General features: G+C 35.1%; 1 protein-coding gene and 1 pseudogene across 10 annotated transcripts in view; both read left to right on the forward strand.

Moving 5' to 3' along the window:
• The window catches only part of BMPR1B (bone morphogenetic protein receptor type 1B), a 427,170-nt gene that overhangs the window by 309,804 nt on the left and 95,460 nt on the right, over positions 1-21,906 (forward strand). The window contains exons 1-2 of one of the 10 annotated variants that reach the window (XM_037830289.1): positions 8,679-8,889; positions 11,898-11,992. The exons of 8 other annotated variants lie outside the window; for them this stretch is intronic. Coding sequence is in view for 1 of the 2 variants with exons in the window: in XM_037830281.1 (XP_037686209.1) it covers positions 8,817-8,889 (73 nt within the window). In the remaining variant the exon portion in view is untranslated. Of the gene's footprint in view, positions 1-8,678; positions 8,890-11,897; positions 11,993-21,906 lie in introns of those variants that run through there. One more of the 10 variants, XM_037830281.1, reaches the window with a different exon arrangement.
• Positions 14,619-15,357, forward strand: LOC119529665 (annotated as a pseudogene).

Raw genomic sequence — 21,906 nt, forward strand, 5'->3', positions numbered from 1 at the left:
ATTCAAACCAACCCTCAATCTTCTGAAAATCCTCTATGTATGGAGTCTTTTAGAAAAGTTTTAATGAGGTTATCAAGAACTCTGACTTCTCATAAAGAAAAAAAAATCAAAATACTAAGCAGCTGTGCTTTGTATGTGGGACAGGTGAAGGTAAGATGAGGGAATTGTAAATATATATATCCCTATTAAAGAGAGAAGCATGTTTTCAGACATCCTTTAACATCAATCATCTGTCATTAGGAAACTAATTTAATTTACACAATTGACTTCAGCTTGGAGAGGGGAAGAAAAGGTTTCAGTTGTCATGAATCTAAATCAAAAAACCATGGCAGTATTACTTCTTCCCTTTTATTTGAAAGTGCTTTTATGTGCACATAGATTTTAAATGTCACTTAAAAAATAGCTTCCTGTAATCTTTGTTATTTCTTGTCGCATCCACCCAAGACAGTACTATTAACTAGGACTACTGAGTCTACTAGGAAATGTGTAAATCATATACTGACATTTAACAACACTGCTGTTGAGATTTTCCATGGAAAAGCTAGTGTATATTAAATAAAAGCGAACTTTTTCTCTATTACTAGTGTCTTCTTTTCTACTTTAAGAAACTTTTTCTTATGTAATTCCTCTATGCGTGTTTAACTATTTTTCCAAATAGTGGAAAACAGGTTTTCTAGGAGCTGACTTCATATGGCATGTGTAGAGACAACTTTCCTTGTTAAAATAAACATAGATTCTTCGAGGTTTTAAATAAAAGCTACAATTTAGCTCCTTTTGTGTTCCTTTTATATTACTGAAAAGTGTACCTTCCTTATTTCCAAAGTTTATTCAAAGGGATGTACAAGGAAATATACAAGATAAAAAATAATTTTGTTATTATTATCGTTTCAATTTAAAATTTTAGTTTATATATTAGCATTTATCAGTTCAAGTTGTTTTTACATGGATTTCATGTAGAATTGATTTTAGGATGAAATCCTCTTTAAGAAACTAGTTTTGATGTGAAATTCTTTGTTCAGTTTTTTATAAATGGCTAGCATGGAATTCAAACAGGTACTAGAGATTTTGATTTTCTAATCAGGGACAATTTAGGACTAATTTGATGGAGAAATGAATGTCCTTTGAATCCCTCTAAAATAGAGCTTCTGGTGACTCAAGTCAGTAGCCCAGGTTGTTCATTTTTGCATAGTGTGTAACTTTAATTTTAAGGAGTCCCGGAGCCGAAGTGCTAACAATTACAACACAGTGTGTGTATGTTGTTATTTAAATAAATAAACAGCAACAAAGCCTTTTCTCACCTATTCCTGATAAGTGGAACAAAGTAGATCTTCTAAGACTGCCTTCTTATGGCATGAAGAAAACAGTTTCCTTTGTTAAGTCAAACTCTGATTTGTCAGATGAGGGGAGGGCTACATTAAATGGTTCTGATGACTTCATCTGTCCTTTTTCCTCAGTCTGCAGTGCTGCCTCACTGTACCCTTAAAGCACAGGCCTGCTCATGGACAAAAAAGTAGTTCCTCAATTCCAAGACACCTCATTCACCTTAGTTTCTTAGTTGTGAGAAGTGGTCAGTAATACCTGCATTGAAGGACTGTGGGAAAATTAAAGAGAAGTAATGCAAAACACTATTTTAAATTAATGATACTATATGTATTTCGATAATTATTTTTTTAATGAACAAATGATACACATAGGTGAGATCTTTCACTGGATCCAAAATCCCTGACCCCTGAATGTACTGCTGGTGGCTTCCAGTGCTCGGTGTCACTCTCCTCTGAATCTATAGATTTAGAATTTTCGCTCCAGCTCTCAGAATTTCTGGCATCCATGTTCTCTGTATGAGCCACACCGGGCCCAAGAGCCTCTGAGTCCTTTCTGTCTACTGAACAGACTATTTCTGCACCAGATTGTGTCTTGTGGTGCAAAAACCTATGGATACCTAGCTAGTGAAGTACTGGTGTCTGAATCCTATCAACCCTTAACTGGTTTCCAGGTATCTCTGGCTCAAGCATGCGCAGTATTCTCATCTCTAAGATGGGAATATTGCCCACTGCACAGGAAGGCAGTGAAGATCAAATAGAGTTATATATGTTAAGCACATAGCATATTGCCTTGTATGTAGTAAAAGCTCCCCAAGTGGTAGATATTGTCATTATCATCATCAATCATCATCATCATCATTATTGTTTTCTATTCTGTCTGGAAAAAATTACACTTATCTTTCCTGGGCTCATTGCTTCCTCCTGCCAAAACAACTTAGCAGTTTTATTTTCTGACTTTAGAGAATCAGATTTTCCAGGCGATGGATAGCACTATAGTGATTATCATAAAGAATAGCCTCATATTTTATGTATCACCCAGTTCCTTGTTTCTAAGGATGCAGGTTTGACCTTTTAAGCCTTTAGTAGAGTAACACTGAACCCAAATGATAAACTGAACAGCTGTGTAAGAACTCTGCATTTATAGGGCCTACGAGCCCTGGGGGCAGTCTGTAAGTTTGTTTTGTATTGTTTTAATTATAGAGCTTATCTTAACAAACTCATTGAGTTAATTTTCTTTGGTAGTTTAATCATATAAGTTGCCTCTAATTCTTTTCCTACTCAATGTTCATTGTGTTGCCTTATGAATTGGTTAACCTTTTTGTGTGTGGGGCTTTCTTATCTTGTGCACAGTCTGTGCATATAATTGCTATATTCATAGCATGCTATGAGCTTGTAAAAGAACTCTTTGATCTCTAGGCAAATGATACTTTCATGGATTTAAAATATTCACTCTTAAAATTTCATGAAGCATCTTGATCTGATGGGTTTGGTGATTCAATTACGTGCTCCGGGTACACAGTATTGCAGTGTTTTTGGAGAATATAGTTTGAGGCTTATTTGTTACTTTTCAAAACCTACCTCAAATCCCTTTAATGATTATAGGGAGGGAAAATGATAAAAGACCAATACTGAAAGGCTGTATAAGGACATGTGTCATAGCTACCCCATAATATTAGGGCTCTAGCCTGTTAATAATGATAATATTTGGGTTATGTGAAAATGGTTCATGCCATTGTCTGGTGTTTAATTTATATTACAAATTTGCTCAGAGTATCTGGCAACTAATTATTTCTTCTGCTACTTTTATCAATACTTCAAAAAGTTATCTTTTCTGTTCGGTTGAAATAAAAGAAAATTTGTCTGTTTGGCCTTTGGAATATGTCTTCAATAAACAAAGGTTTCAGGAAAAAGTAGCAGTCTGCTAAAGCCATTGAGACCTGGTTTTTAGTAAAAGCTTTGGAATTTGAAGCCGCAATGAAATCTGGTTGTCTCCTCATATGTGTGAATTTTTTGGTTGCTAGTGGTAACTATAGAGAATTTTTTCAAACAGCACCCTTTTAATAACAATGGTCTCCCCAGATATACTGTGGCATATCTTTAAACTTTATTAAATCTGTGTTCAACTCTCCCTTCCTCTCTCTGAGTAAATGGAAGAAAAGTTTGGCAGGCTCCATGCTGTGCACTTGATTGATGTCCAGAACATCTGAAGGACTTTTGTGTCCTGCCTGCTCTCCATGAGTGCATAATGTGTGAATACTTAAAGAAGGTCAGCCCTTATCACATGTAATCTAGGCCTGAAAGCAGATCAACAGTGACAGTCATACCCTGTAAGTAAGAACACAAATCATCCTCTACATGCTATAGACAAGTTGTGGGATATTTTTCTCTCTTTTTACCCCTTCCCACTCATGGGGGACCTTGGCAGAGAAATGAAAGCAAGGAGAAGACGTGCTCAGAATAATGTGTCACTCATTCAAGGGAGGAAGGGATTGTTTATTTGGAATGATGTGATGGTCTTTCACTGAACAACTGAAGGGAGCTTTGGGTTGTTAATGACTAGTGATGTGGAATGCTGCATATCAGAATGAGGTGGGAGGCAGGAGGCAGCCTGAAAGCCGTCTAAAGTTGTGGTGCTTATAAACGCCAAAGTCAGGAAAATTGTTTTTGTACACTTGAGTTCTACTGTTTATTTTTTCCTCATAATGGAGTACCTTTTTATGTCAGCATGTTATCTTTAGCTAAAAATTAAAATAATAAAATGAATTAGCCAGTACAATTCTGAGTTTACTTTTCTTTTTTTGGCACATGTATAAAAATTTGAAAAATATTTTAGTGCAAAACTCTATGACATGATAAGAAACTAATATGCTATAGCTTTCTAATATGAATACAGAAAAACTGTTGTTTTTATGTGCCTGTGTGTTTAAAGAGAAATTTAATTAAAAACAAATTTTGTTCCAAGTATTATTAGCAGGGATAGTCAAGTAATAAAGATAATAACACTAACCTTATTGTTTCCATTAAAAATAATGATATTGTTACATTTTCTAAGATGCAAAGGAAAATATCTTTCACCTTTGAAACTTTAAAAGTTTCTTTGGAAATATGATCAATTACAAGGTGGTTACAGTCAATTCACACAGTGTAAAATAAGCTGTACAAATACCTCCGGAAATGAAGGCATCGCCTACCCTGTCTCTAGAATAAAACCAAAGCTTCTAATTAAGAGATACAAAGTTCTTCCTAACTTCTCCCAGTCCACTCTTCCAGCCTAATTTCCTTGCTCTCTAGGCATATCCAGCTCTCAAGTTCCCTGGACACACAGCTCTTTTTCATACTCATAAACGCCTGTACTCTCTGTTCCCTTTACTTAGGATTCCTTTGCCCTCTCTTCACCTAGTGAATTCCTACTTATCTTTGAAGGCCTGGTTCAAATTTCTCTCCCTGGCAAGTCCACCCCCTCAAGTCAGAAGTAATCTTTGCTTATCCACTATACTTTCCACATTCTTTGGTATGGCACTTACTTTATTGCACTGTCATTATTTGATTAAATGTTTGTCTTTACCCATTAGACCTGCTTTTTTTCCTGAAGGCAGATAGTGTCTTTTTAACATTTTTATATTCTATTCACTAGATACATTTCCCAAATAGAGCAACATGTTAATGTTTGTGAAATATTTTTTAAAAATCCGTATGCATAAAATCAGGAGATTTGGGGGGTTATTTCTATGTAAAAATAAATCACAAGTTGAAATTAAAGAATTAGTCTCATAATTTAAAACTATTCAGGATACGTGTTCCAATAGATGACTATTTAATGAATTAACTCAAATTATTTAATAAATATTTACCTTTGCAGGTATAATATGAATTTTCTAAACCTTGATTTAGCATAAGCCATATTTTGTATGCTTCTTTCAATGATCACATTATTTGCAAAAGGAACAGTTTTGTAAAAGTTGCATTGTGTCCTATTATATCAAATAACATTAATGATAAAGATTTTCATGTTGTAAGTCAAGAGAGTGTTAAGTAAGAGTTGTCAGTAAATTGTTGACCATTTTCTATGCCCTCCCATGTTCTGGGCACTCTATTTTAGTAGTTCATATTCTTTACATGCTTGACTCATACAACAATCTTTAATGTTTGGTAATGAACAAATTATAGAACAAGGAATTTAAGTAATTTGGCCAAGGGTAAACAGATAGTGCTAAGAAGGCTCTTTCTACTACACAGCACTGACTCTGTAAATCTGGAATGTACAAGACTAAGAATTCTGCAGATGGTATATAGCAGTGACACATCCTACTCATACTGGTGGTGTGCTTCTTAGTGCTCCCTTTTTTTCTCTCTCTTTGTGTCTTTTCTCAGGTGTGTATTTCCAAATTGATACCTTTCTTCATATCTCTCAGAGTTTTCTTTGAGGTCTTATTTGGAGTGTAAATAAAGTGTAAGTAGACTATGCTTAGTAGAAACTGAAAAAACATAAAAAAATAAACCATTTTCTCCTTTTTGGTATTTTTTAGTTGCAATTTAATTGCAAAGAAGCAATTAATTAAAATTGAAACCACTAGAGAAGCTGAATAAGTCCGTTGTTTCCCAAGCAAGTATAGAAATCAACTGTCAGCATTGTATTCCCAGTTGCAATCATCTCTACAGTTAGAAAACCACAATTGAAGGTTTAACTGGTATGAAACAAATTACTGACCTGGTTAGATAGAGGATTAATCTGGTAGGATTTTGGAAATTAAAATATACACTTTGGATAAAATTATGTCCATCAATATGAGTAGGCTAAATCCTCCCATATGAAAATCTGGATTTTTTGCTAAGCCAGATTTCTGATCTACATAATAGGAGTTTTAATGTATTATTTGAGTCAGTAGTCTGGGGCCTGATTCTGCATTTTATAGAACATCCCCTTCATTCTTGACATCCAGCATAGATTAAATAAGAAATGCAAAAGGTAGAAAATAAGTAGATATATATCTTGAATTTCTTAGCATTGCTATATGAAAGAAGGAAATCTGAATTACCAAAAAGCTTGACTGACTGAAAACCTCTCCCCACACTTCTCACCTAATTTTCACTGTTCCCCATATAGTTGGAAGTTGAGGTTCAGAGACTCATGCTATATGCTGAAATCCTAAACCTTGTTTTTTTTTTTTTTTTAATTTATCAAGCCAGTGAGTTACTTAAGGTCTTTTGTTATTTATATAATATATAAACCCTGTAACCTGCATTCAAAATCCTGTACAATCTGGTTCCACTCTATCTAGCGTTATCTCCAACCACTTACTAATATGTGCTTTCTGCTCCAGTAAGATTTTTCTTCTCAAGCTATTGCATAAATGAAATATTCCTGCCTCTAAGCCTTGCTCATGTAATTTCTTACATATTAACCCTCCCCAAGTCTTCTATCACTCTCTTAAGTTTAACTCATCTTTCAGCATCTACCTTCCCTTCTTTTGGTCTAGTCTAATCCATCTCTTACTCTGTTTCCATTTTTATTCTATTTGGGAACACTTCATCTTAAAGAGTTAAATAATAATGTGAGGTATTTTATTTATTTTATTTTTACAGTGGTATTGTACCCTTCTTAAGTGCTTACCCCTAGCGTTTAGTACAAATTCAGAAATGGTTGCTGATGTGAATTGTTTTGAACTGAATTGGATTCTGGAGAGAGAGCAAAGATTCCCTCTTTACCCTTTGAACCATTTATGGATGCCTGTATTGGGGAAATCTGGGCAGCGGGAGCTGTCCCACATTTCAGCCATTCACTCCTTGTCCCAAGGCTCAAGGCGGGTTCCAAATTGGCAGTGGAACCATGTTGTGAATGTGGCTCTGAGCCTAATACAGGATTTGAACAACAGATTCTATTGATTGATTTTTATCTGTGTTTCCCACATATTAACCTTCTGCTCCTAATCATTCTTATTCATTTTACCATAATCAAGCCTTCCTTCCTAGCTAAAAGTAATATGGTTAAATGTTAGTGAAAGACTACCTCTTTTCGTCATCCCCAACTTCCGTTTTTCTGACTGGTAAGTTGCATAGCTTCTATGAAATGCAAAATATGTACATTATTATAAACTTAGGATATTCTAAGATTTCCCTATATGACTAAAATTTCATCTCATGAAAGTGTGGATTGAGGGTGTTAGGTTAATGCTAGTACTTGTAAAATCATGCAAAGCAATTGTTGGGCTACTCCATCTAGAGAATAGCTTTAAATGCATAGTGGAGAAGTGCTGGTAGGTGCAGGATGAGGTGTATATGAGGTGTGTGTGTGTTGGGGGTGGGGTGGGAGAGTAATCTCTTAAAAATAAGAAGAGAGCAGAGATTTCTTTCCCAAGAATATAATTCTTAATATGCTAGGCAAGCATATTATGGTGATTTCTTAGATCTAATCATTGAACTATGTCTCTGATGCCATACTCATAAATCCTTTATTAGGCAAAGTTATGGGGTTTAATAACTACTATTGTTTATATCTACGGTGACTTTGTAGTTTGGGCACATACTGACAATTCATTTATATATCATGCCCATCCTCTATTACTGATGGTACTCTGAGAAAAAGAAAGCAAATAGATTTAAAAAAAAAAACTTAATGTTGAAAAATCACTTAAATATCATAGAAAATGAAAATTTTCAAAAACAGCCATAGTTTGCATGGAGATACAATTACAGTAATAATCTAAAAACTGAATAACTTACAGTGGTTTTTTTAATACATATATTGAGGTTGGTTAGGTTTACAGCATTTATTTTCTTTTTCTCTACACAAAACTTAAAACCATAGTCAATTAAAAAAATAATTGATTAGTACCTAGTTTAAATGAAGTATTCTAATTTGAAATATTCATTAAAGCTGCCTTTTACATGTGATTCTTCTTTCACATCTGTGCACTTGGTTCAAAGGCATTTACCTCATTATTTAAATATTGATAGAGTGTGAGAAACCTGTCATAACATGACACTTTGATGTCCTGCACTGTTTCTGTTATGTTATCAAAGAAAAAAATTATTTCTCCTTATCTTCCTACATTTCCCAAACAGTTACAATTCTTAGAAAAGAAAAAAAAAAACACTTTGACAAAAAAATAGGCTATTTCATGATAGCAAAGTGTGGGTGTGGTTTGATTTGAATTCCCTTCATAGCTGCCTGAGACATTTGGGGGACTTCAGGGTTGCCAGTGAAGGGAGAACCCCGTGTAGGCAGCTGGGTTAGGCTCTTTTCTTAAGAAAACAGTCTGGCGTGGGGTCCTCACCGCCCTTTGTTGTCCTCCCCACGAGGTGATCCGTTGAAGTCTCTGTGGTGACAGAACCAGTTTGTAACAGGCTTGTCTTTCACGGTCCTGTCTCAGGCTTGCTGGCAGGCTTGGCGGAAGATCTGACGAGAGTGGCAGCAGAGGATTCTCAGTGAAATAAGGAAAGGCAAGAAACAGGAGGCTTAAACAGGCAGGTCACATTTACTGCTCTCCTGCTGCAATGGGTTGGCTCGAAGAACTAAACTGGCAGCTTCACATTTCCTTGCTCGTTCTTCTGTCCATGCACACGAGGGGTAAGATCAGTGTATCACAGTACAGGGCTGACAGCGTGCTCAGTTAATGTCTGATTTTGTGGCTTTTATCACAAAAGGGAAAGTTCAGGGCAGAAGTTCAGCTGCTAAAAATTTCCAACCCCACAAATGCGCTTTAGTTTTACTACTTTCTGTACTAGGGTAAAGCTTTCTAGGTAATCTTTATTTGAATAATTTTGAAGGGATTTTAAGTTTCTGTCTTCTCTAACAGTTAAGAATGGAGTGCAATCCCATTTTGCAACTTTGAGGTATGAAGCTGATTCTCAACATACTATGACAGTTTATGTCATGAATTTAATAAATTCATTATATTAGGAATTTAAGAAAAAGCAATTCTATTATACTTTGTTTTTTGATCATATTAATTTGAAGTGTTAGATTTTTATAGGTCAGCTAATTAATTTTTAAGTTCATTACACTTTTTAAAGGATGCATTGAGTAAATATGTAATTTTACAATAGCTGTTATAATTTGGGAATATGTCAGATCTTTATCAACATTTAGGAACAGGTGCTTACGAAGTGGTAATCTTGTCTTTGGAAGAATTATTCTTGTATCAAGTTGACTAAAGGATAGAATTAGAATTATTTTAACATTTTGCATACAAGAGAGTAATTTTAAGAGTTGGTGGACTCTGCAAATTAGAAGAAAGGTGATTTAATGGATATGAAATAACTAGCAGTGGTAGTGATTACAGGAGTGATGAGGTTGGAAATAAGGAGAGAATGGCCTTATAAAATTAAGTCAGGTGATAAAGGGAATATATGTGAAATTGAAATGCATTTATAGCTCAACTTCATGTACCTGAGAATGCATTTTATAGTACCTGTTTATACTTTTTATCAGAAAACTATATGTTATCAATTGTATTTTGATATATGTACTTTTTGATTAGGACTTACAAGGTTAATGTTTTCATAATAGTGTTTCCATGACACTATTAAAGAATTAAATTTTGTGGCCTGGCTTCATGAAAAAATGTTTTTAGTTTCTGGTATAGATAAGTGTAACTCAAAGGAGTTTTGTATATTGATACAAAGGGAAGATAGATAATACATTTATCTGGTTCAGTTTATTTTCCAAAATTGTTGTAATCAGATGCCTTCTAGAATGGAGTAGAAAGGCCTCAGGGAAACTGCTTCTTAAGAATGTTGCAGAACCCTTGAAGCATGATATACATGGGGTGGAATTCTTATTCCTGTATTTGTCCTACTACTGTTAAATTGCCTGAGGTCAATTTTGCATTCTCCTTTTAGCATTTTCGTTGAAACACGTGAATACCTGAATTTTGTATTAGATTGCTTCAATAAAAAAATAAAAAGCAAAGAGTCATATGCTACAGAAGGAATATTTGAGTCATCAAGTACTAGACTAAGAACATAACTTAAAATAATATTGTAAGAATATTGTACAAATTTTTCTGGTGAGTAGGTTGAAGCCTAGAGACATTTCTTGCCTACCTCTAGGTCAGCCTTTTAACTCCTTGTCCAAGGCTCTTTTTCTTTTGTGTAATGTGGATGTGTATGTGTTTCTACACATTCATCCTATATCCTAGTGGTTAAGAATATGAACACTTTACTAAGAATGCCTGAGTTTGAATATTACCTCTGCCACTTATTAGCTGTGTGAACTTGAATGAGCTAACTTCTCAGTGCCTCAATTGTCTTAACTGTAAAATGGGGATAATAATAATTCTTGCCTCATAGGGTTGGTTTGCATACTAAAGGAATAAATACACATAAAGCACTTAGAAGAGTGCCTGGCACATAGTATTGTGTGAGGGCTTACTAACATTAGTATCATCATTAATAATAATTAATTTATGCAGGAACAGGAGGTAACCAATCTGGAAATGTAAATTGAGACAGATTGTGAAGAATCTGAAAGCTCCTCTTAGTGGGATTAACCTACTGAATCTAAATTTACATTCCCAGCTTTGTCACCAATGAACTTTAACCCTTTATTTAAAGGAATTTCTCTGTCTGTACACTTTTATAAAGTAAGTTTCACAGATTTACAGTTTTGCCACAATGAAGATAAAATATGCTGTAGACAGGTACTGACTTTAAACAAGTTTAAGCAACTTTGACTATCAAAAGTGAACTATTTATTGACAACTTGTAACATGCTTTACACTCATTAATGCTGCATCTACTTCAGTGAGAATGATTATCACAAAAAAGGTAAATATGAAGCACAGATAAATGCAGTGGTCATGACCTCTAAGTGAGTGACAAAGCTAAGATGAATGTTCGCAGACCTTAAATCTTTATTTAAAGTAAATGTGTTGCAAATGACAACTTGATACATTGGAGAGTGTGAGCTAGAGGTTAATGAAATTACTTTGTTAATTAAATACATGGAGATCTATATATGGAAGGGAATATGCATGATAATCCAATTCTTCCCTAAGTGGTACAAAACCCTGCAAAGTCACAATAAGTGGAAAGGAGAACTGTTTGTACCTGAGACTGAGAAGCGAGGGTGGCCTGTTTGTAGGGTGATCCATCAGCCTAAATCTTATCACTGCCTAAATCTTATCTTAAATGTTTTACTTGAGGAGACATAGTCTAGAAAAAAGAAAGCAGGGGTACATCTTGGTAGAGGTTTTGAACTTTGTGTTTTTGTACTGGCACATTACGACTGCTTCAGAAATGCATTTTTTAAAGCTAAGGTTCTTGAAATGTGGAATTGCCTCCCTAAAAGTGAAAATATGTCCTGTAATGGTGGAAAATCTCCAATGTTCAATTTTTGTCTTAAATGGATTATTTTTAGGATTGAATTTTTAAACTATCTTGCCCCTTTATTTCCAAAACACAATAGAAAATCACCGGTAATTGTTATGAATATATAGTCCAATGTCAAACAGTATTAAAGCGTCATTTTGGTCATTACCACTTGTCTTAGATTCTTCTAAAGGAATTTAGTGATGTTACAAAGGTGTTAGATTGACAGCCCTAAAAACAAAGGTTTCCTTTTTATTGTTGTAGCACACTGATGGCAACAATGTGCTCCTTTGACACAGACAGGACCTCACGTTCTGGCATTTACAAGCCTGGGATTTTTATTTAGCTCTCTGTTGAATGTACGTATGAAAATTTCTACAGCTTTCTCTTCATAAAATCATGGTAATTGGTTATTATAGTAGATTAAAATCAAAGTTGGTAGCCAACTTTTTGTCTTTAGGGATGATTCTACATCAATAAAAACAGTTACAGGAAAAAAAGAGGTGAGCTAGGGAATAGGAATCAGTTCATCAAATACAGGAAAAATCCCCAAACCCAATGAACAAAAATGGGTGCCAGTTTCCACAGCCCCTGTGGTTTTATATAATTCAGAATGTGCATCCTGCCTTTTCATTGGCAGGTGGTACTGCATAGGCTTCCTGTTGTGATATTTAGTTCTGACCTGGTTTGATGCTAATTTAAAAATAAATTAAAAATCTATGTTATTAAATATTTTAAGTAATATTAAGGCAAACAGGAAGTCTAGTAACAGGAGGATGGTAAACATGGCTGCGAATGTGTTGTTCCAAAATTAGAATCGTAATATTGGTATAGGGCATCAAATTTTGATAATGTTTTTTAAGTGAAAAATGATCCCTGTTACCATATGGCAAAAAATAGTGAAAATCTGAACTGTTAGACCGACACAGCTGTTAGATGCCTAAATGTGGTTCTGTATTTAAAAAGTGTTCTACTACAGCTATTATGTGGCATTTCCAACAATTAATCTTAGGCTATTAATTGGTAGTAACTGCAACTTGTGGTGAGCATCACAGATGTAAGAAATTTGATCTCTGTGGTAATTTACCTGGGAGGAATATGGCTGAACTGTAATTCTCAACTTAAGTTCTGCATACTAGATGGAATAATAGACATTCACATAACTGTTGTGTACAGACTCAAATTATATGGCTTCACCTTTTTATGAGAATTTATGTTCTTTAAAAAGTGGTGACGACTATAAATATTTGTGCATATATAATTGTAATCTTTAAATTACAAATATGTGAAGGCTTCTGGAGGAATAATAGTATTAGAAATATCAGAGTAATCCAAATTAACGTCTGTTTTTGTTACCGTAAGCCAGTTGGATCTGAAATAATATTTTACAAATTTTTTGTTGACTCAGAACTGCCAGGAACAAATGTATGAATACTTTCTAATTTTTCAAATGTATATATGTTTTGAGAATTTATATAGGAAATGGAAAAAATCCTCAAATAAGAGGAAGTATTGAAAATTAATTATAGGAATATTACCTTAATCAGCTAAATTTTCTATCTGACTTTCTAATGCTGCATTTTAGGTCCACTTGGACTCTTTGGTCTTGATTATTGTAGTTTTTCCCACCTGTAAAATAATTACCTTGTCCTTCTTAATAGGTAGTTGTAGGTTTGGAAATGTTACTGTTAAATAAGGATGATTTTGTGCCTGTGCGCTCAAAATAACTTAATTCTTAACTCTAGGCTCTACCATATGGCTTTAGGAGTAATTGATTCCTTCGCTCAATACTGTATCTCATCCCTTCAATAATTAGTTAACTATTCACATAAAATCATATTATTAGTATTGGCATTTTGGTTATAAAGAAAAGAAACTTAAGGAGAGAGAGAAGTTTAGTGGAAACATAAAGAAAAACTGAAGTAGAACACAGCATCATGTGAGCAGGCCACGAGTACCTGAGCAACTTCTTGCCTGCTTCTCTCTACAGATTTCATGGTCATTCCCCAATTCTTGCCTCTGTGTATATGTTCTCTTCTCTTCATTATGTTTAAAGATGCTCTTTGCATTTATGTGACCTGCAAAGCTTGGTATCATCTAGCCCCTTACTCCTTTTGCAACTCATGTCACTACTCACCAAGCTTCAGCCACGTAGACCTTTTACTGTCTGGAAAGACAGTAAAGTCAAGTCTTAAGTAAGTTAAGTCTTCCTTAGTCTAAATTAAATGAGGTCCCCTTGATGTAATCTTTCATTGTAAGTTTTGTTTTTCCTTTATAGTAGAAATCATGATTGTACTTGTGACTCTTCTGATGGAGACTAAGCATCCTGAGGAGGGAGAATATTTCCATTTTGTTTATTGCTTTATCCCCAGTGCATAGCACAGTGCTTGGCATACTGAGGTGTCTAACTCCTGAACATACTTATTATCTTTCACATGACCCAAAATAGTGACTGCAGCCCCTGTTGCTCTAGAACTTTTTGCTTAGTTTTCCAGATTACCTGCTAAGGGTTTCATTGTCCCTTACTTTTAATTTTGGGGAGAGAGAGTTTGATTGATTGCTGACCCTTAGAATGGAACCAGCTGGTCTGAATGTGTAGTCACCCAATACCAACATGGCCTCTGGCACTCAGAGACAGGCTAGTCTTTCTGGAAGAGTTTTTGACCATGTTGGCAATCAAAAACATCAAATATGACTCCTATTGTCATTTATAACAACAATATGGATGCTTCCAGTATTCCTTTGTTTATAATAAATTGTTTATAATAAATTGCTATCAGCTACTAAGAAGCTGATTTATTAGCTATTTGTTTAGAAAAATGATTTGAAAAAAAACTTTACTAGTTTCTACTTGAATTTTGGTATCCAATAATTGTTACTACCAAAAATAATGATAATGTACACCTTTAGTTTCTACAGAATTATTTTAGCAGTAAATGAAGGGGTATGCAATTATTTTTCCTCCTTAAAAAAGATGCTATAGATTCTTGTGAGAGTGATGTCATCTTTAAACCCTGTGTGGCAATCCCTGATGCACCACTGTGATGCCCAGGGAAGACAGGATGACGTGGAAGTTCAGTTACTCCTTTAAGATCATCCAGCTTTTGGATGAATATCCAAAATGCTTCATTGTGGGAGCAGACAATGTGAGTTCCAAGCAGTTTCAGCAGATCCATCTGCCCTTCTGTGGGAAGGCTGTGGGGCCGGGCCGATGGGAACGAACACCATGATGGCGAAGCCATCTGAGGACATCTGGAGAAACTGTAGCTTCAGTTCTGGGGGAATGTGGGCTTTGTGTTCTTCAGGAAGGACTTCAGTGAGATCAGGGCCATGCTGCTGGCCAGCGAGGTGCCAACTGCCACAAGTGCTGGAACCACTGCCCCTTGCAGAGTCACTGAGCCTGCTCGGAACACTCATCTGAGATCCAAGAAGAACTCCTTGTGGGTTGTAGGCATCACCTAGATCAGTACCCCATTCTGTTGTCGTTTGGTACACTTAAGTTCTGGCTTTGTCTGTGGAGACTGATTACACCTTGCCACTTGCTGAAAACATCAAGGCCTTCTTGCTGATCCATCTGCATTTGTGGCTTCTGCCCCTTTGGCTGCAAGTCAAGCTTGAAGCAAAGGAAGAGTTGAAGGAGTTGAGGAGTTGAATGAGGATATGGGATTTGGCCTCTTTGACTAGTCACCAAAAAACAGCCAACCCAACCAGCTTTATTTGTTAAATGAGGAAATAAAGGCTTCTTTGTCTTAAAAAAAAAAAAAAAAAAAAAAAAGATGCTATATAAATTCAAGATTTCAAGGTGTTGGCAGAAATAAATATGAAACAAATAGTGTAAAAAACTAACAGACTACAGTACTGGCAAGTTGTTACATATAATTTTCATTATTTTAATAAAATAGTAGTAAGCCTTGTGTCTCATAGAGTACAGCTCATAAATTTTGTGCTTTTGATCTCTGAACAGTTAATGAGTTTGAGACTAGTGGTATACATCTTTCATTTGGTCAGATTCTGGGTGATTAGTGTCTGTAACTATGCTTCTGATCCCTTCTGGAGTTCCCTGGAAAATTGATGTACATATCAAATTCACTTTTAAAGACCTTATGAGTACATGCTGAAAACTGATTTTCATTCATAGTTTTTTTCTACCTTACAGTATCCTCTGGTAAGTAATGCCCCATATTCATCTTGGTATCATCACAGTTTTAATAGGAGTTTTACACATAAGGAAATGGTGACTTACAGCACTTTTGTATAAATTGTGTAAATTTGGTAACGTTGGAACTACATTGATAAGAGATCAGCCAAGTGTGAGACAACTTTATAATATAATGAAGCATCTTAATTCTTTTCTGGCATCACTGTTTTTCTTTACATACAAGGTATGATAAGGCCAATAGCCTACATCTTCAGAAAACCCAAGATCAGTTTTGTTTCGCAAACTCTACATGAAAATATCTTTCTGTTGCTATGTTTGTAGAAATACTCATTTTCAAACTAAGTCTTTGCTAAAGAGTTAGCTTTATTTTGGTTTCTCTCTAAAAGAAAACTAAGGCAATACTTTTTTCAAATCCAAAAATATATTAAAAACCTGCCAATTGTAATTGTATAATTTTAATAATTATGCATTTTTATAAGGAGCCAGATCTTCACTGAATGTCTTAGTTAGAGTTAATATGTTCAACTGAATGTTGATTTCAAAGCAACAGTCTTTTTATGTTTCTACTTTGAAAAAACAGGTTCATGTTGTAAGAGTAATATGCTGTAGTTACTCATGAACCGTTAGCTCATTTGAGTGAAGGAATCTGGGGCAACTATTTGGAGGAATATTTGAGTGGCTCTCTGAGTGTAACTTAGCCTCTGAAATCAACTGAAGCTATTGAGAACTGTACAGTGACTGGAAAACAAATAAAAAATAGAGTTCCATTATGACATGGTAACAGAAGAAGGGCAGATACCATTTAATTGAGGTTGCTAAACAAATTGCCTTTTTTACTTCACACATTATTTTATACATATTATACATATACACACGTTTCTTATACATATGCTTTTGTAGGATTGCTACAGTTTATTGAACTCATACAATATCACTAAATATTTCCTACTTAATTTCCTAGGCCCTAATGAAAAAGTGTGCAAATTGGGGGGTGGCTATAAAGGAGATAGAGCCTGATATTAAATAATGTGATTTCACAGACGCATGACAGTCTTTTAGTGGGGGCATTTCTGGAGATTGTTTCTGGCCTGCATTTTATGAATGTACACTAAACAACTTATTCATAACATAAGCATTTTAGTAGCTTTTATGAATATTTTTAATCTGCCCTACTTAACCTCTTACAGTGAAAATGTAATTTTCTCTTTTTAGTGAAACAGACTTAATGACAAACATCTTGCAAATTTGATTTTCATATATTACACCTCTTTCTTATGCTCAATTTAATCTATCAAAGCCACACATTGTAGAAGACATCTGGTAGTGAGCTTAAGCAGCTGGGTTTCATTTGTAAAGGTTTTGAGCAAATTTTGGTGCTTGCCAACAATAATACATCAGTTGGCCATTGTGGTTTGTGTTGGAGTAGGGATGGGGCAACTTTGTGTAGTAAGGCAGAAGAGACCTGAGTTCAGGATCAGGTGATTTTTTAGCCTCTTTCTGGCCTAATCGAAGGGACTTGAGGATTTTATGCAGATGCTGCAGTGAGCACTGGTGGGAGCTTGCTGCAACAGCTGATGAATCATAATCAGCTCGTGAGCAATGTGTGATCAATGGTTACCTATTAGAGAAACAGGTGTCTGCAGCTTTCCTCACAGCATGGCCTATGTATGTCTTAAATCATAATCACCAGAGGTCGTTTTTTAGATGCACATTACAGGACCTCACTCCATATCACTAAACTAAATATTTGGGATTTGAGCCCAGAAAGCTGCAATTTTAATAAGATCTCCCAAGGGATTTCATGCACTCCAGATTTAAGCTAATAAATTTCAGTTTATTCTTTTCTTTACTTACAGATGAAAACCTAACTCCTCTTTTCTGACCAAGAGAATAAGTTTTTTATTAACATATATGTAAAGGGAGTTTTTAGAACTTGTTTCAAAAGTAATTTATCCACATACGCAGTTTAGACGTTCTTTTATGTAATCTTATATATTAGTATGACCATTTAACATGGTTAAATAAAACAGTGCATACCACTATTTTAAATGTTTTAAATATTGTACCTTATGATTAGAGAAGGGTTAGTAATTCTTAATTTACTTGGAACATTCCAAGTTTGAACTGAAGGATTTCTGGAAGAGTGACAGAAATGAGAACTGCAGATTTTCTGACTTTTTCTCAAATTTATTTAATTAAATAATTTCAGTCTCCAAATATTCATTAGACACCTGTTAGGCTCCTGGAAATATTTTCAGTGTAGCTCTATGAAGTACCTTCAGAAAGCATCATATTGTTTGGCTACTCCTGAGCCCTCCAGCCACTCCTCATTAGATTAAACCTGCTATTCCCACTGAAAATAGTTTATGTCTTTGTGGCTATTTAGGAAGTTTTGGGGACTATTCTGGAAATAAACCAAGTCATAATTCTCCTGTCTGCTGCTGGAAAAGTTCTGTGCCAGAATTTTTACTGCTTTAATTTAGGATTCTTGTTTTACTAGTTTTGAGTTCCGAATTGTGTTTTGCACAGACTGCTGAGTTCCAGGGCAATAATGAAGCATACCCAGAGAATATGTGATGTACTTGAGGAGTGTCATTTGGGGAGAGTAATAGTTTAGTGACTGTCTATTGTTAAGACGTCATTAACTGGAAATGTACTTTTTACCTTATCATGATTTGAAAATTAGCACTTGAGATAGTTACTTTTAGAGAGCTCCTGTGCTCCTTCAGGGACTCAATTTAAAATAAGACACACACACACAATGCTTAATACAGGTTACATTTCAGAAAATATAAAAGAAGGCGAGAGAAGGGGCAATCTAAATATTTGGGATTGTCTTGTTCTGTGATCCATGTCATGCATGGGCTACATCTGCAGCTTTTTAAAATTTCCGAAGGCAGCTCAGCAATGCAGCTGTCTCTAATGTACTGTGAACCTTGAAAAGGAATTTCCTTTCAAGTAAGAAAGGAAATAGTTTGTGTGTGGGATGATGGAGCTGAAGGTTTCCTTTAATAGAAAATAAAGTGCCATTATGTAAACAAACATCTGCTCAATCTGTAGAAATACATACCAGAGGTGCCTACAATCCCATTTGGAAAAAAAAAAAAAAAAAAAAAAAAAAACCCTGCTTAATTTAATGAGACACAGAGTTGTTTGGTGACTTGTCTAAACTCTTTTTAGTCCTAGAGCCAGAACTAGAATTTAGGATTTCAGAGTTTTAGTTCTAGTTCTTTTTAGGAATTAGATTTAAATTTGACTTTAGGTAGCCTGGCTGTTTAGAAATCCAAAACAGGGTCTTTGCCATGTGAACCTTTTGTTTGAGAGAGATTTAAACAACATCAAAAACACCACCACCAAGAATAAATATTCCGTTTTATGAGTAAGACTTAGAGCTGATAACTTCTGCTCCCATTTTCCTATTCTAATACATTCTACTTTGCAAAAAGTACTCTATTTAACCAGGTGTAGGCTGTCCTAATTCAATGCTCCTGGGAATGTAGTTTATGCACAGATTTGTTCTAAGTCAAAATACCTTAGCTTCTCATATGAGAAGGGGATGAAGTTGAGGAAAATATATGAGTTATTTTCTAGGGAAAATTTTTGAATCCAGCATTGAAGAATGTGGCATCCTTCCTTTTTTTCTCTCTCTCTACGATTTCCTTCAAATGTAAAGCTAAAGAGATTACTTGCAAAGTATCCTGAGTGGCTAGGACTACAAACAAGAAATGTGATCTGTAGCGTTATAGCTTGAGAGTGAATGCTAACACCTCTACAGATTTATTTCTTAATGCTAAAATTACATGGTTATTGTTCCTTTCGATTGGAGGATATTACTTGTACTGGGACCCTCTAGATGTACACATTGGATTTTAACATTTTGGGCAGTTGCTGTAGAATGTTTTAGAATAATTGATGAACTGCCTTTCGCAGGTAAAATTAATGTATTTTTAATCCTCATTTTTCTAAGTTTTCATTGATACTTTTTTTCTTTGGTAATGGTGGTGAATCCAGACCTTGGTTTTGCAAGCTGAATGTAAATGCTCTTTTGTTCTGTGACTTTAGCTTTGATTCTTGTATTCTTAACTTAATGGGTTTCAAAGATCTGCTGAGGATATTGAGTCACCTATTTGTACTTACAAGATCCCTTAACAAAATTACCCCCAAAAGTTCTATGATGTTTTTATTTCTTCGTCTAGGTGCTTTGTTTATCATTACTGTGGCTTTCAATGGATCAATACCCTAAATATATAGAAAGTAATCAAGAGTCAAGGGTAAAAAAGAATGACATTTTAATTATTGCATTAAATATTAACATCCAGTAGACAATAGACAATAATTGATGTGTTACATTTGTGATTTTATAACTCACAAATCCAAGGATAAAAATGTCAGAATTCTTTTTATCTTTAATATGTGAACACCTGCATTTAGAGATAATTTAATTAAATATAGAGTAAGGTCGGGGGACTGTCCTTCCAAATACAAAAATTTAAGGTTTAGTTTTATAGCTTCAGTAATTGCAGTAGTGTGATTTTTGCCTAGAGTAGACATAGGCTGATGGAACATAAAGAGGGCCATGTACATAAGGCAATAATACATGTTAAAAGGAACTTTAGAGATCACTTGGCAAAGGTGGACTATTTAATAGATAAAGCTGGGACAGCTGGTTGTTCACATGGAAAACTATAATGTGCATAGATCACCTCATACCATATATAAGAATCAGCTCCAAGTAGATCAGAAAGGTAACTTTAAAAATCAAAACTTGGAGATGTTTATAAGAAGATAATAATAATAGCTAATGTTCAAAGCATTGTTCTAAGAGCTTCAAATAACATCATTAGTTATCAGGAAAATTAAAATCAAAACCACAGTGAGATACCATGTCATACTTAATTAATAGGATGGCTGTAACCAAAAAGACAGATGAATAACAAGTGCTGTGGGGCAATGTGAAGCCTCATACACTGCCGCTGGGAACGTAAACTGGTACAGTGATGTGGTTTGGAGCTTTGTACCCTAGAAAAACATGGTCCTGAACTTAATCCATTCCTGTGGTGTGTGGACCTATTGTAAGTAGAACCTTTTGATGAAGTTACTTCACTTAAGGTGTGGCCCAACTCAGTATGGATGGGTCTTAATCCTATTACTGGATTCCTTTATAAGCGGGACGAAATTCAGACAGAGAGAGCTACAGAGGGAGCAGCTGGAAGCTGAATGTGAACGAAACCTGGAAGAGAAGGGAGAGGCCAGGAGAGGCCGCCATGTACATTGCCATGTGACAAAGGATCCAAGGATCAAGGATCACTGGCAGCCAGCCCCAGAATTCCAGTTTTCAGGAAAAAAGCGTTGACTTGATGAGGCCTTGATTTGAGTTTGATTTGGACTTCTAACCTCAAAACCATAGGCCAATGGATTTCCATTATTTATGCCAACCCAGTGCTTTTTAGTACCTGCAGAGTTGTGCAACATCACTACAAGCTAATTTTAGAACCTTTTCAATTCCCCAAAAAGAAACCTTGTACCCATTAGCAGTTAGTCCCTATTCCCAGCCCTAGGTAACCTGAAGCTACTAATCTACTTTCTCTCTGTAGAGATTTGCCTATTCTTCTCATACAATATATGGTCTTTTGTGACTGGCTTCTTTCATTTAGCATAATGTCTTCAAGGTCCATCTATATTGTAGCATGTATCAGTATTTCATTCCTTTTTATTGCCAGGTACTATTTCATTTTTGGATATACCGCATTTAGTTTATCCATTCTTCTGTTGATGGATATTTTGGTTGTTTCCACTTTGAGGCTGTCATGGCTAATTCTGTTGTGAACATTTGTTTATGAGGTCCTAAGTGGACATATGTTTTCATCTCTCTTGGTCACATACCTAGGAATGGAATTGTTCGGTCATGCTGTAACTAGTTTAACCTTTCGAGGAATTGCCAGACTATTTTCCAAAGCTACTTGTTTTAGTTTCCTTGGCTACTCAAGCAAATACCATGTAATGGGTTGGCTTAAATAATAAGAATTTATTGGCCCATGGTTTTGAGGCGAGAAGTCCAAATCAAGCCCAAATCAAGGGCTTATCAAGTCAATGCACTTTAAATGGGTGAATTAT

This window comes from Choloepus didactylus, chromosome 3 (assembly GCF_015220235.1).
Source record: "Choloepus didactylus isolate mChoDid1 chromosome 3, mChoDid1.pri, whole genome shotgun sequence".
NCBI classification, from domain to species: domain Eukaryota; kingdom Metazoa; phylum Chordata; class Mammalia; order Pilosa; family Megalonychidae; genus Choloepus; species Choloepus didactylus.